Source organism: Leptosomus discolor, chromosome Z (assembly GCF_034619465.1).
Source record: "Leptosomus discolor isolate bLepDis1 chromosome Z, bLepDis1.hap2, whole genome shotgun sequence".
Taxonomy (NCBI): Eukaryota; Metazoa; Chordata; class Aves; order Leptosomiformes; family Leptosomidae; genus Leptosomus; species Leptosomus discolor.
The window spans coordinates 81,037,597-81,052,361 of record NC_141419.1 but is presented as its reverse complement, the minus strand read 5'-3'; the positions used below and the strand labels follow the sequence as shown (position 1 = coordinate 81,052,361).

The 14,765-nt window shown below is 39.2% G+C and overlaps 1 protein-coding gene across 1 annotated transcript in view; it reads right to left on the bottom strand.

Annotated features, from left to right (window-relative positions):
• ADAMTS12 (ADAM metallopeptidase with thrombospondin type 1 motif 12) overlaps positions 1-14,765 on the bottom strand; it is a 165,090-nt gene that overhangs the window by 65,812 nt on the left and 84,513 nt on the right. Inside the window, exons 4-10 of the mRNA XM_086479490.1 lie at positions 11,887-12,083; positions 9,882-9,965; positions 8,069-8,193; positions 6,763-6,912; positions 4,076-4,219; positions 3,244-3,388; positions 87-179 (exon numbers count right to left, since the gene is read on the bottom strand). Of these exons, the coding sequence (XP_086335616.1) occupies positions 87-179; positions 3,244-3,388; positions 4,076-4,219; positions 6,763-6,912; positions 8,069-8,193; positions 9,882-9,965; positions 11,887-12,083 (938 nt within the window). The remainder of the gene's footprint in view (positions 1-86; positions 180-3,243; positions 3,389-4,075; positions 4,220-6,762; positions 6,913-8,068; positions 8,194-9,881; positions 9,966-11,886; positions 12,084-14,765) is intronic.

Below are 14,765 nucleotides of genomic sequence, written 5' to 3'. Positions count from 1 at the left end.
GGATGCCACTCTTTCATGCTGAACAATGGCAGAGCTACACATGGTTCCTCTGCTGCCCTTTTGCAGGCAGTGCAGCTTGCAGTCACCTTGTTTTCTCCGCACCGAGTTCCATCCGCAGCTGCATCCAGTTTGGAGCGGCAGGAGCCTTTCACTGAGCACCAGAGTGTTTGGCAAAGGTTCTGGAAAAGAAAGAAAACTGCAGCAGTCTGAAGCAGAGCTGAACTCCTATGGCCAAGTGGGGTTAAACCATGACAACTGCCAACTGGAACAACAGAAGCAAAAGCCAAGGGCTCTGGGCCAGGTTTTGGCTCAGGCTGTTTGAACTGCAGAGTTCAGCATTGTGAGAGGGAACAAAGCCAGCAGCATCTACCTGTGAAGCTGGGACAGCTATAAGTGTCATCAGAGAAAGGAGCCGCTAAGAAGGATCCCACCAGCAGCTCCCACTGGGGTTCTCAGATCAAGCAGCACACCAGGTTTGGGAGCCAACACAGAAAACTGGGCACTTGCAAATATCCAGCCTCAATGAGCAAGTAGCAATGTTTGGCCGAGTGTGAAACACAAAACTTGGCTGCTGGTTTCTGATTCACTTCTATTTAAAATACCTAAGCTTGGGCACAGTCTGTTTTGAGAAAGTTGCCTTTTATTTAACTTTATGCACTGTGTGTTCACCTTGGTTTTCACCTAGAACACTGGAAAGAAAGTTGATAATACAGAACATCTCAAAGCACTCCAAATCTCCAGTTGGAATACAATGTCTGAGGCATTGCATCTTGGCTCATTCAGCTGCTTTTGGGCAATGTGTTCAAGTCAAAGGTTGTTTTGCAGTTCCCTATTTATAGTTAATGAGTAACATTACTTAGCAACTCTTTGTGAGGCCATCATTGTCAGGTTCTTAAGGCAGAGCTACCCAAGTGTTCCAGCTGATGAACTTTCTTTCATTATGAAATTCATCTTTTAGTTTTTGTATATAGAATACATTTTGTGCTTTTTAGTGTATAAAATGCACTCCTGCCCTGTGCTTCAGATACCAGGGAAAGGCACAGAAACCAAACACAGCTTTCTATTGACAGTTTACATTTTTATGACGCGCACTCATAGGTTTCAAAGTCAAGAGTTCACAGAGGAAATTTTTAGCTTTGCGTGAACTTTTCCATATTGATCCCCATGTAACAGAGCTTTTTTCCATCTTTAAGAATACTGAAATAACAACAGTACAAGAAAAGCACTGTTTACTGTGTGCTTTCGGAGGTAACAGCCAGAAATTCATGACTCTACCACGGACTCGCTGCAAGGCAAGTGATTTTTACCATCAGCAATGACAATCCAATCTATGAGATCAGGTTCTGTGCCTTAAAGAAAGTAAAATCCAAAAAACCCCAGTTTCACTGAAGTCAGTGGAATTTTTGCAGATAAAGAGAGGGAAATAAGGTAAGGATACTGAGCTCCTACAGCCTGTCCTATAGGAAGCTATGGAGCTACCTACCACTTGGAAAATTCTTACCCCTAATCTGTATTTTGCTTTTCTTTTCCTTATCAGAGGGACAATATTTATGTACTTCAAAAGATGCTTAGAGGACTTACTACCTAAATGGTACATGGAAACCACCAGCTGAATTATAAACCTCAGTCTTTGCTAAGTGTAATCTCTGAACCCTAGGGCATCTTCAGCTGAATGCATATTCTCCTCTTGAAACGAATCTGTGGATCAAATTCAGTCAAACATTAAAACTTACAGAACAAATGTAGCCTGGTCAGTGAGTGAGTGTTAAGTAAATAGTGTAAAGGCAAAGAACAATCAGACTCTTAGACAAAATTACTATACTGATCACTCAACATGCCAGGCAGACTATACTATTCACAATCCCTCTCCTTGATATTGCGGCTACCTGCAAAACACAGGCCTTCCAGTAAAATGCAAAACGAGATGATAAAATTAATTTTCTGACATATGTCTGGCTGTAAAATTGGTTAATCAGGAGATGTAGAATGTAAAGGCCTACTAGGTTCAAACCCAAGGAGAGACAGAACGAACCAATACTGCAAAATCACACTTTAATTTTCTATCTATACCAACAAATTACAGTAACTGAGGAAACTGGAACAGCAGGTAATGAAAGCAATCTTTCAATATCTGCTTCAGATTCAGTAGTTGCAGTTCAACATTGGTAATCATGCGACCTATTAATGCTGAGAAGATTAATCAGAAATAATCTCCCTAATGGAGGATACACAGATAATGATCTGAATGGAATAAACAGTCAATATCAGCAGTCCTCAATCCACGGCTGAGCACTGTGTCTAAAAAACACTCCAGCACTGCTGATAGCCCCTTCTGCCACAGCCCTGTTTATCATGGGGAGCAAGCTGGATGCTGCCTGCAATGTTTGCTGAATATTGCTGCCCAAAACACATAAGTGATCACCTAGCTAGCCTAGTGCTTGAAACCACTATTTCTGAACTGTTCTATATAGAAAAATGCTGCAGAGAGCCAAATAGCTCTGAACATGCTAGGTACAGTTAAAATACCATACCACTGCACCTTAGCTAATATAACCTGTTACTCTTCAGTGGCTCCTAGCTCTTGCAGAGAGTTGTGTTGCTGTGACTATACTGCTCCCTTGCATCTCCACATAACACTGCTTCGCTGTGCTGTGAGACAAATCCCAAGGTACTTTGTAAATTATGTATTTCCACATGAAAATCTCATGTTTGATGGGAAATCAAAGATTCTTCAAGGTGCATGGACTGAAATTTCCTTTAATTAGATCATCAAGAGTGTGAAAAATCAGGACATAGGGAAAGAGAGCACAACCCTGACTTTTTCAGAAAACTCTTCCTGGAACTGAAGAATTATTTCCAGAATGATTTGGTCAGTTGAAAACTATAACCTTGAAGCATCTTGATTTTTAACATGGGATGTAAGCTGCACTAGTAATTTACCTAAGATCAGTATTATAAGCTTAAAACCAAAATGAGTCCACTGCTGAAGGACAGGCATGCAACAATAGATATGGGGCCAGATCCAGTAAAGGTCTTGCATAATACAATGCGAACAGTGCAACAACCCACTTCCAGAATCTGCAGAGTGGAATTAAAATAGTGTTAGGCAATGCCTGCACTGCACATCTAGCCTATGAGACTCTGAACATGCTGCATCTATAGCTAGCAAGAGAGGTTCACTGATGGCACTTACACTATTCACTGTTCTTAGTAGGACAATGAAGAAAACCATACAGCACTTACATCCACATCTTCACAGAAAGTAGCATTGGAACCATACTGAAGCTGGCACTGGTGATGCACATCATAAATCACTCCAGGAGCAATGATTGGGGACTTAAAAACTTCTTTTTGGGGGATATCATCCAGACAGAATCCCCACCCACGGCTAAAAGACAAAAAATGCATATTAAAAACACAACCCACAACCACACTTTTTTGACACTTTTATACAGACTTTCAATATCTAATGGTAATTTTTTATACAGCCTTTGAAAATAGTACTTCCAGATTCCAGCTAAGACATGCTGAAGTGCTGCTAACAATCAGCACTTCATCTAGTTAGGGAGGGTTAAAAAGGCAAAATATAGCTTGTTGAAGTGGAAATGTTATGAGGTCATTACAATTTGCAGAGTGGCTTCAGAGCACACCACAGCCTCTGCTTAAAGTTATACCATATTGCTGCTCTTAAAAAGACCGTAACAAATTTGAACAAGTCATTGAAGTCAAGTACATGTCATTATGGTCAAAGGCAATGTTTATGATGCTCCACCAGCGTCCTTGATGGAAAGGCTTCTTTCTTCTTAGTAACTACAAAAAGCTGCAGGTTGCACCAAATCTGAGCCAGTATGACACGACTTGAGCTCACTTCCAGAAAGCAAGAATGTAATGGAACTTTACCAAATACTAAGTGAGCAATAAGCATGGGGTATGCCCTCCATGGGAATTAACTCAAGCACACTACAAAAACCTACATCCAGTAATGTAATAATACAAGATTTAGTTTAAACTTCACATAAACATCTCATACGCAGTTGTACTCATTTCAGCAAAATGCTACAACCTGATCACTCACTCTAGGAAATGTGTGATGTATTCCTTGCTGCACTGCGACCAGGTGAGTGGTGTAGGATCATACTGCAACTGTCGGGACATAATATATGGGCGCTTTCCAACAGGTTCACAGTCATTCTCTTTTCCATCATGCTGGATACCAAAACTGGAGATAAAAAACAACATCTAATAATTCCAGCTGATTGGTTGTACCATAACATCTATTTATGGGTTCCACACTGTGCTTAAAAGGACACTAAAGTTGCTTCTTTCCCTAGTGGGCTATAAATACCTTTTGCTAAAAAACCCCACATATAGAAAGTCTGACCCAAAGCCTACAAAAAAAATACACCCTCCAACAGGCTTTCAAACATGTCTGTTATGTACAGCAATGTTGTCTGGCACAAAATAAAGAACAGACTGCCAGAGAATATATTCAGGGGTATTTTTAAGGGAGTCAATAAACTATTGCGTACTTGGGCCAGGAGTCACAGTTTAAACCTGTTATGTTAAAGCTGCTAAAGCTAAGAGCTTCCAGGCTCTTGGATCCCAGTTATTTCAGACTTGTTCCACTTAACTAATATCAGGCTTTGTAACACTCTCACACTGTCTTATGATCATGTCTCTATTGCTTGCTTCTTTTTAAATCTCTTTTGAGGCAAAGATACTGTTTTCCCCATTACTGAACGTTCAGTAAATTAGCCTCCAGCCCCTCTTCCTATTTAGCTTTCTCAAGACAGTTGCCTTACAAACAGACCTCCACAGCAGGTCTTCCCAACACGGATCTCTCCAACTTCTCTGATTTATTAAGGAATTTTATTCAACAACTTGTAAAAGTCATTAACATTAAAAACTTCAGGTAGGATTCAGCTGATTAAACAATACATGCCTCCATGTCATCTCACGGTGCAGGAGGTTATCTGAAATAATAATATACAAAGATACTCATGTATGAAGATGTTGACACCTGCATTGTTAACATCTGAAGGTGTGTAAGCTTTTGTGAGAAAGAGCAGCAAAAACTGACTCAGGTTGTGATTCAGTCACGGATCAGACAAAGTGAGTTCAAACTACTTAAGACTTTGTTTCTGGAAAATGTAACTGTACCATGACTCAAATGTTCCCAAAGCAGGGCACAATTCCAGTCTGAATCAACTTCAGTAATGGCTCTGGGGTATAAAAACAAGCGTGTCCACTTATTGACAGGCTCTCCTCCATGAACAGGGTCTGCTGACACAGGTCTAGAGGGACAGTATGGGAGAGAGTTGACTTTTGACACCCATCTAAGGAAAAGGTGCACGGCTTGCTTTTCATTTTTTGTTCACCTGTTCCTTCAGACTTTTATTGTCCATATTTGAACTTTTTAACATACGTACTCTAACCCAGCTTGAGGGAAGGACTGGTTTATGTTAAAATAAACCCTACAGTATTCAGTTTTCCCTGTCATGACAGTTCTTACAGGTGAGGCCCTGCACCACTCCTGTAAAGGCAAGTAGAGCAGAAGTCTGTCTCACAGCATCCAAAGGACAGTGAGTTATCAGCCACCAGGAGACCAGGAGAAGGTCTCACACAGCCCTATGGGGAAGAAGTGTCTTCTGATAACTAGTATTAATGAAAAAAGCAAGACGTTGTCAGCAACAGGTTGTGGTAACCAAGTAACTAAACCCAAAGCTCCCAGATCCAATTGTAATTATTCCGGCATTATTTACTTATACTACTTCCTTTTTGGCAATTGAGGGGTTGAATAATGAAAGGCCAATTAATGGGTGATGGGATCAGGAAATACAGACTTCATCCTGACTGGTGGTTGGGTGCATAATGAAAGTAATGTGGTTGTAGATAGAGCAGTGAACACGTTGCCTAGCCAAGTAACATGGTCCAGCTGAAAAGTGCAGGCATTGTAACCAAACTGGAGCGTCCATGAGATAGGCCTTTACCCTTCGGAAAACAGCTCAGTGTCAAAACACATTCAAAAACCTTATTTTTTTCAGGTGAGTTTAATAAATCAACTAACCAGCCAAAACATCCTTAGAAATCAGAAATACTGAAAAATCTAGTTTCAAGCTAAAATACCCCATTATAAAAAAAGTTTAGCTGTGTCTTAAACTAAATGCTCATGAACTTTAGTTGACTTGACCTAAGTGTAGCCACAATAACAATATTAATATACAGAAGATACCAGTTATTTAAAAATGCCAAAAAGTGACTTCGCTTGTCAGAAAGGAGAACGAAGATTTGATATTTCTGTGAAAACTGACTGCTTGGAGTAAAAATGGTTTCCAGCTGATCTGCAATATTGAAATACCTTGACATAATGAAACAGGTATGTTTTATGTAAACAATTTGGATTGATTTGGAGATCATCTAAAGTAATTGCACAGTAATTCAGTATGTTTGGAAAAATTAGCATCATTATGTGATGTTTTTTTGTAGCTTAATTAATCCATGCTGCTTAATTATTAATTATTCTTAATTATTCTACTGCCCTAGCAGTAGACTGTTAAAAGGGGCAGATGAATAGTTGTAAATATAAAAAAAGGTCAAAGGCTTAAGAATCTCTTTCTTATTCCCTTGCTTAAGAAAAACAAACACAGTTTCGATTTTAATAAGAGACATTAATTCATTCTTTGTTTTGTTTCTGTATTTGAATATTAACATACAAATAATAAATTAAACTCAGCTACGCCCCCCCTCCACTTGCAACTATACCTGTGTCCAAGTTCATGAGCAATAGTGAAAGCCAATGGAAGGCCAGAATCTTCATTGATGTTACAGCTTCTGTGAGGCTGACACATGCCTGACAGATGAGACAAACCTAAGGTTTCACATGGATGATTCATGCCAGCACAAATGTCTTTTCTGGAATCACAAAAGAGAAATGCCATTAAAGGAGCTTAAAATCAACTCTAGAGTGTCACTAACATTGGGTGGTAAGTCTCCATCTTATAATGTATTAGTGCTAATTTGCATTTTAAGCAAAACATGGTGTTAACATTTTTACAAATACAGATGCTAAAACATTTACTTGTTCTGCTACTATTATACTGCTATAACTTGCAGCCAATATTTATGTTGCTGTAGGGCCTAAACATCTATGTTTATTGCCAATGTTCATTGTTTACTTCAAGATTTATTGACTCTCTTCTTTACTCACCACTTGAAGTGGCTTTTTTTTTGTGGGGTTTTTTTTTTTTTTTTTTGCCTGACAGACTTGGACTTCTTTTTGCAGACCTTCGACCCAACCTTTTCTCTCAGTTGTGTGGAGACTGGATCCATTTTTTATGGACCTGTAGAAGTTCTGTTTCACGCCCTGCCCAAACTCCCTCAGACATCACCTTTAAGTTTTCTGTGCCTCCCTCGCTCACACATAAAAAAATATTTTGTGTCTCCTTAAATATGGAGATAATATTTAAAAATCATACAGTTTAAAGCTTAAAAATAAATGGCACTGTGTTCACAAAATACTCTTCCATTCTCAGCTGCACCTGTGTATTACTTTAGGATTTGTCATCATGGAGTTATTTATCTACATGCTATGTTGTTTTGGTATATTGCCTCAAAGAAGAATAGAGAAATGACTGAGCACAAAATGAGATAGGATCAAGTGAGGAAAATAACCTGAGCTCTGCAAATTGCTACTCTTGGGACATACAGATCTCAATTTCCTGACTAAGATGCATCTCTAATAAAACACCCACATGCATACATAGTGTTATATGTACTTTGAAAACAAATGAAAAACAACCCCTTTAAAAGGTACTGCAGGTCTAACTTTAATCATGTGTTTTTATAATATAGCTCATATTCTGTGCCTGTATGAGTGTCAGACATGCTCACACTAGGTTATTTTTGCATTAGCACTGTGTTTCAGAAACGGCATGTCTTCACCAGACCACTTTACTGGGTTCTATGCAGGATGAACTAAATGATGCCATGAGCCTACAAAAAAAATACCACCACCAAAAAACCGCCACTAAACAACACTCAAGTCACAGCTGGTGAACTGCTGTCATACCTAGTCAGAAGGACGGCCACATCATGGTGTGTAGGGTTGACGTCACTCTTGGGATTGACACTCTTCTGCCATTTGCAGAAGCTGGCTAGTGTCTTATCAGCATGGTGAACTATCTTCAAACCTTGCTAATAGAAATGAAGAAGAATATTATTGTAAATACCACACTGCACTGCCATAACATGCCAGTGATGTTCGCTGTGAAGCTGGGTAATCTTTGAAATGCAATTGATTACGCTTTTGCCTCAAGCTAGAGCAATTGGTAAGAGCAATGACAATCTAACATTGAATATTAAGTTAAACTGTTGACATTTTTGTAATTGGTGCAGCTGAGAAAAAAATTAAATGCAGAAATTTACATGGTTTTTCATAAGTGAGCTCCATAAGATCCAACACTGAATCGAAACTTCCAAACAAACTTTTTATATTCTCTTCAAAGGAAGTTTTCCTCTATAGAAAAGATAAAGACTAATTAGTGTGGGACTCCATGCTCAAGTTTGTCACTCAATATTATGTGAACAATGTCATGCCCAGGGAACAGTTATGCTTCTAAGGGCATATTTCTCTCAACATTTTTCAGTTCCAAAGAGAAACAACGCAGTGCTAGATGTTCCTTCCTCATCTTATTACTATGTAGTATACATGCAAGTTACTGAAATTCTTCTGAAACACCAAGAATGCAAAATAAATTCATTCAAAAACGTATCTTCTCATATCTGGTCTTGTGCATTCACTGTATCTTGTCTCAGTTTTCTCTATTTAAGTAACACTTTTTACAAATCATCTAAATAACATTGTTAGCGGATAGTAATTTCTGGGTAACTTAAAATCAAATTTTGAAAGATACCCAACACTGCTACTTCCAAAATTGCCATGCTCAAGTGAACAGGAATCCATGGTTTATTATCAAAACAGCCACAGAAAATTAGCAAGTAAACTTAATTGGAGGTTACCATGGACATCAGGTCCTAACTGTCCTGTTAAGATGTGAACTACAGGTTTTGGCCTGCATATTCTTACACTGAGGACTGTAAGGGTAGACTCTATCCTAATAATTATTTCAGAAGACATAGTCTGACCCCATGGCTTGGTTCACTGCCTTCTATGGCACTGGGACCATCTGGCTTGTAGTCATAAATCATAAGCAACTGAGAAAATCCCCTTACTGTGTTCCTGCAGTCAGAGCAAGCTATGTCATACACAGTGTTTTAAAAGTAACTATAAAATTATGACAATCAGCATGTATTTAAGCATGTAGCAGCATATTTGTGAATGAGAGACATTGGAAACAACCAGTATGTAGCTAGTTTACAACAATCAGCACCTAATTAGTGCTCATTTATTTCTTTTGAAAGAGATCTAAAAAGAAAAATGTGTGTTTGAGCTGCACAATAACAGATTTACTTCTTTCAGAGACCTGCAAATACTTTAGCATTACGCTTTATAATACATTTCAGGTAATGCTAGGCAATTAGATTGTGAGTGATGATGCAGATATCAATTTCTGTTTCTCATCTAGTCTTCCTTGGCATCCCATGTTCTTTTAACACTAGGAAGATTTCATTTCCACATTCCTAATTTGCCTGCTTTAACTACATTTTTCTTGGTGATTTTATGCAGAAATACCTGAAGTCACCAGCTAAATACTTTGTTGTCCAGGGCAGTGTTTATTCTAAAACCAGACATGCCAAAGATTAATAGGAGAGTAAATAAACACCTTTTTTAAGCAAATAAACCCCCCTTTCCATAATTATGGCTAAATGCATTGAACTCCTAAGTTTTATGAGTGACATTTTGAGGAAAATAAAAACCTTACCTCCTCCTCCTCAAAGAGGATGAGCCGGACCAGCACAATGTGAATGGCATTGCCAATGCTTGGATCGTGGAACAACCCTGTGACCTGTGCCAGAGCCAGGAGGTATAAGATTAACTGATTCCTCTATAGCAGAACAGAACTTCAGAGAGAAAATACCTTTACTTCAAGCACATTGTTCATCTTGGGGGTTTTGCTTTGTTTTTTAAACTCTCAATGCAATTCATTGAAAGTTTACTGAAATACAACAAAGGTTAGAACTACTGCAAAGGGCAGCTCTGCTAAATGAGTGACAATACAGGATTTGGCAAAATTTACCATGCTAAAGAGCCAAAGCGCACACAAGATTATTTTATGCCCATTTCCCTTTCAAGAACTTCAGCATTCTTAGAAAATACTAGCAGAAAAGAATGCAACAACTAGAGTCATGTAACACTGACGGAGAGGTCCACTCAATGTGCAGAAAAACTAGCATATCAAATTGACCTGTTTTGATTTGATAGGAATCAGCTTCTGCCACAATAAAGCAAAAATGAGTCAGTCTCTAGGCAAAGAAAAATCAGTTAAACGATGGATACTCTTCTGTTTTCACAGCACAGAAGAGGATGGTTAAGTACAAAAGCAAAGATAATGAATCCATTTAAAAAATATCCACATAAAAAAAGAGCAAGAACAGAACTCAGCAAAAATTCAACTCAAATAAAATGTCATAAATGTCATCACAATGTTGAATTATGCAGGAGGAAAGGCAACAGGAACAGAAGATAGTCATAACCTATCTACACGTGAGCTATGCCATATATCACAAGAAATATCAATGGACAAAATGAACGGCGTTCGGGTCAAAACTGTTCTGGAGAAGGCCATTAAAGGAGAAATTACAGAAATTAAGTGGAAATTATGTTTACAAAGGTCTGATTTCAATATGGGTCTTTTTCAAGGTATTAGACTGAAAACTGAATCATTGTGAGTAACCCAAACATCTCAGGTACAGACCACAGAGAAAATGTTAAGACTTGTTTGTTCCTGAATCTGATCATGACAGGGTTTTATGCCACATATTTTCCCTGTGTGGACAAAACCTCACGTGCCTCCAGCAAATCAGGTTTGTGTCTGTTTAATCAGGCTCACTGCCTCAGTAGTTAGTCAGACTGCTCAAGGCACAGTCAGGAACATACTGTATAAACATAAGGGACGGATCGGTTACCATGGCTAGAATTACACTGTGATTAATTTCACATATATTACACATGTACCATGATAACAACATAGAAGACATCCTCAATAGACTCTCCAAGGTCAATATCTACTATGATACAGATAATAACAGAAGATACCTGTAGGCAGTCTCATGAAACACTATTGCTTTTCACAGGTCAACTTACATTTTCAAACTTGCCACACTGGAAAACATTGAAAGTTAAATATTTATTCTTTTTTCAATGTGGACTTTGTATTATGTGCAGGATACTTATCTGGAAAAAGCAGTTGTACTGGTTTTAACTGGGATAAAGTTAACTTTCTTCATAACAGCTCATATGGTGCTGTTTGGATTTGTGACTAAAACCATAACACTCTGGTACTTTACCTCTTGCTAAGTTACCACAATTACTGGGGGGCTCCTGGGTGCCTTTCTCATCCACAGACATGAGAAAGCATCCACATGCTTAGAACTGTAGAATTTCTCTCTGTTGCTGTAGCTACCAACCTGAAATCACCAATGAGCAACAGGTTCCAGAAGAGACAGGGAATTTCAGTGGAAAGAAAATTGGTGCTAACATTTATAGCTATGAAACTTCTTTCACTTAAAATCCAGAGAAAAATTATGCCTATGCAAAATATAAGGTAAAAAGTGCTTTAAAATATAGAGTTTCAATGAATATATATGAATAATATTACATTTTTTTCAGTGAATAATGTTACAAACTTGCTTCAAGGTGATCAGTAACATAATCAAGTTAAAATCTGCTTCATTTATCTGTCTAAACAAAGGATGTATTGTACATACCATATTCATTATAGTGAGGATATATGATTCCACATGATCACTTCCATGATATTCAACCATCTTACTGTCTGCAACCACAAGTGTCTCCACCCATCGCTCCTTGCTGACAGAGCGCCGAGTAACTTTTCTGACAGCCACATGATTTTGTTCCCATCTCTCCCTGCAATGCTGCTGCTCTTTGAAAAAGCTGAGGGTATCTGGAAGAGTAAGAAGTGATGCTGACTTGAAAATATTTTCAAGCTTGATTTGAAGCATATGGCTGTAACACTTGCAAACAGTAGCATCGCAGAATCACAGGATGATACAGGTTGGAAGGGACTTCCAACTGCCACCTACCTGACCCACAGCAGGACCAACTCCAAAGTGACATCAGCCTGCCAAGGGCCCTGGCCAGTAAAGTTCTGAATACCCCCACACGCAGATTAAACACACAGACAAAAGTTACCCCTACCTAAATGACAGAGATTAAGGTGCAAGACAAGCTAAAAAAATTGAATCGGGGATGTCATTTTCAAGGAATTTCTCTTCTGTGGTTTGGCTCTAAACTCCCTAATGACACCAGTTTGTAGTTCAAGATAAGGGTCACGCATTCTCCACAGGCAGCTCTTATTCTCAGCAGGATGGCACATTAAGCCCAGCGCTCTGGCACATCCTCTGACCGTTCTGCACACATCCACAAAGAGCAGGGATGCTCCACCAGTGAGTGTCATCGCAACCACAGCCAGGCAGAGGGCCACCGGCCCCTCAGCTGTTGTCACCCCTGACCAACAGGCAAGGCGCCACTTCCACCATAATTTGGGATCTGTGCACCTAAAGCCTTTTGGGAAGAAGTCTTTGGTCTGTAGAGTTGCTAGCAACCTTGCACTGCACTCAGTGGGGCTAATTGCTCTCCACTCATTCTAGCTTTGAAGACCAGCTGACTGGGTTACCAGGGAAATATTGGGGATGTAAATACCCCTAGGCCTGAAATAGAAGTGAGAGATGCCAAAGAAACACTTCTACAGTGCTGGGATTCCCTGAGTCCTAGGAAGGGTCAGGAGCGCTTGTTGCTATTACAGATACTGCAGTAGTCCTTCGGCATCTCGCTCATGGAAGAGGATGTTCTTACTCCAGATAAGGCACATCCACAGACCAGAAAGACAGCTCCTGCATCAAAGTGCTTAGAGCCTGTCCACCATTACCCCCACTACTGTGTGGCAGGGGACAGTTACCCAGCATTACCTCCACCTCCTAGCCCTACTAAGTGTTGAAGGACAGTTACCCAACTGCTCTTCCCTTGAAGAACGGATGACCTGGCAGCTAGGTCCCAAATCTTGTGTTCAGACCAGCAGATCTGTTACACTTTTGTCACGAATGCACTGTTTGCCTTTTAGAAAGCCTATGTGCAGCCAGAATGTATCACAGCACCTTGCAAGTCTACAAAGTGTGGCACCATTGGACTATTAATGATGCGTATAATGCATTTCTCAGCATAAAAAGTGATTGGTATCTGGTTTATTGTATATGTGCAAAAGAATGCAGAGGTTTTTAGAAAGGAGTTCTCTGAGGTCAGTCTGAAAGATGACTAGAGAAAGAAATGCTGGTACTGATAACACATTATGTGTAAAACTGAAATGTGCCATGTTAATAATCAGAACTACAGCAGCCACATCACACATTTAGAACTAAACCACAGTTCAGAAGTGTGCAGTACACAGTTAGATCCATTAGCTAACTGTGACCAGTTAGCACTGCGTTGCAGTATCAGTTCAAAATTTCAGCCAGCACCAGACACATACCACCAAGAAGCACACAAACCTACAAACCTACCTCAGCCACTACTACTACTAGATGGAAACCTGTACCTCCATGAACCACCTTTTAATGTATACTATATGAGACTGAATTAATACACAATGCAGAATGTCATGTAGTCTATATTGTAGATTGAAAATATAATAAATAAATAAATAAAAATAGCTGTAAGTAGATTTCTTTTTGCACAAACTGGCATTTGCATTTTAGAAGATGCTGAAAGTACTATTTGTGAAGGGCCAAGAGCCATAAGACTTTTGACCCGCTTGGCAGAGCAAAGAGCATAAAAAAATAATTGAATGTAAGAGAAGTTTGAATAAATGTAAGTTCCAATAAATATGTAAACTTGTAATTTTTACTATCCATATACTGTCACAATAAAGAGCCCAAGGACATCAATTTCCTTTGTGATTACCAACCCAAATCACTTATCAGTGTCATCCTGTACACCCACACAAACAGACTCTGTCCTGTACATAAGTCAACTAGTAAAAAAATTTAGTCAATAAATAAAGCCACCTTCGCACCAAGCCAAGGGACTCAAAGAAAGGCATACATTTTTGTAGCTTATTCTTGAAGAACGAGCTGCATGGAAAAGTAGCTTCTTGTCTGCATGGAAGAATACAATTTGTGAGTAAAGACAAAGAAAAGAAAGTGGGTGGTTTATTTGGTTTTGTTTGTTTGGCGTTTGGGGCGGGGGGGGCGGGGGGCGGGGCAGAGATGTGTTTTAAAAGACAAGAAATGGCCTATCACTACTATAACCTCTACCCTAATCCCACTAACCCAGGCTGCAGGATCGCTCCTGCTGTCTTCCTCAAGCTTTGTTCAGTTACTGCAACAGTCATCTCTATGAGAGGCTACTTATTAGCTGCATTCATTAGTCTCTCTTGTACACTCACACAATTTTCAGCATTCTTTTTTCTATGAAGCACAGTTCTCAGTATCTACATTTTTAAGGGTTTTGTGCTGAGAAAAACCTTCCCCACAGCTATCTGAACAAAAAAAAAAAAAATCCGTTCAGGGTGCTGGTTAAGTGATTCGTTTATGGCCAAATAAAACATTCTGCCAGCTGTCAGTCCTTGTGT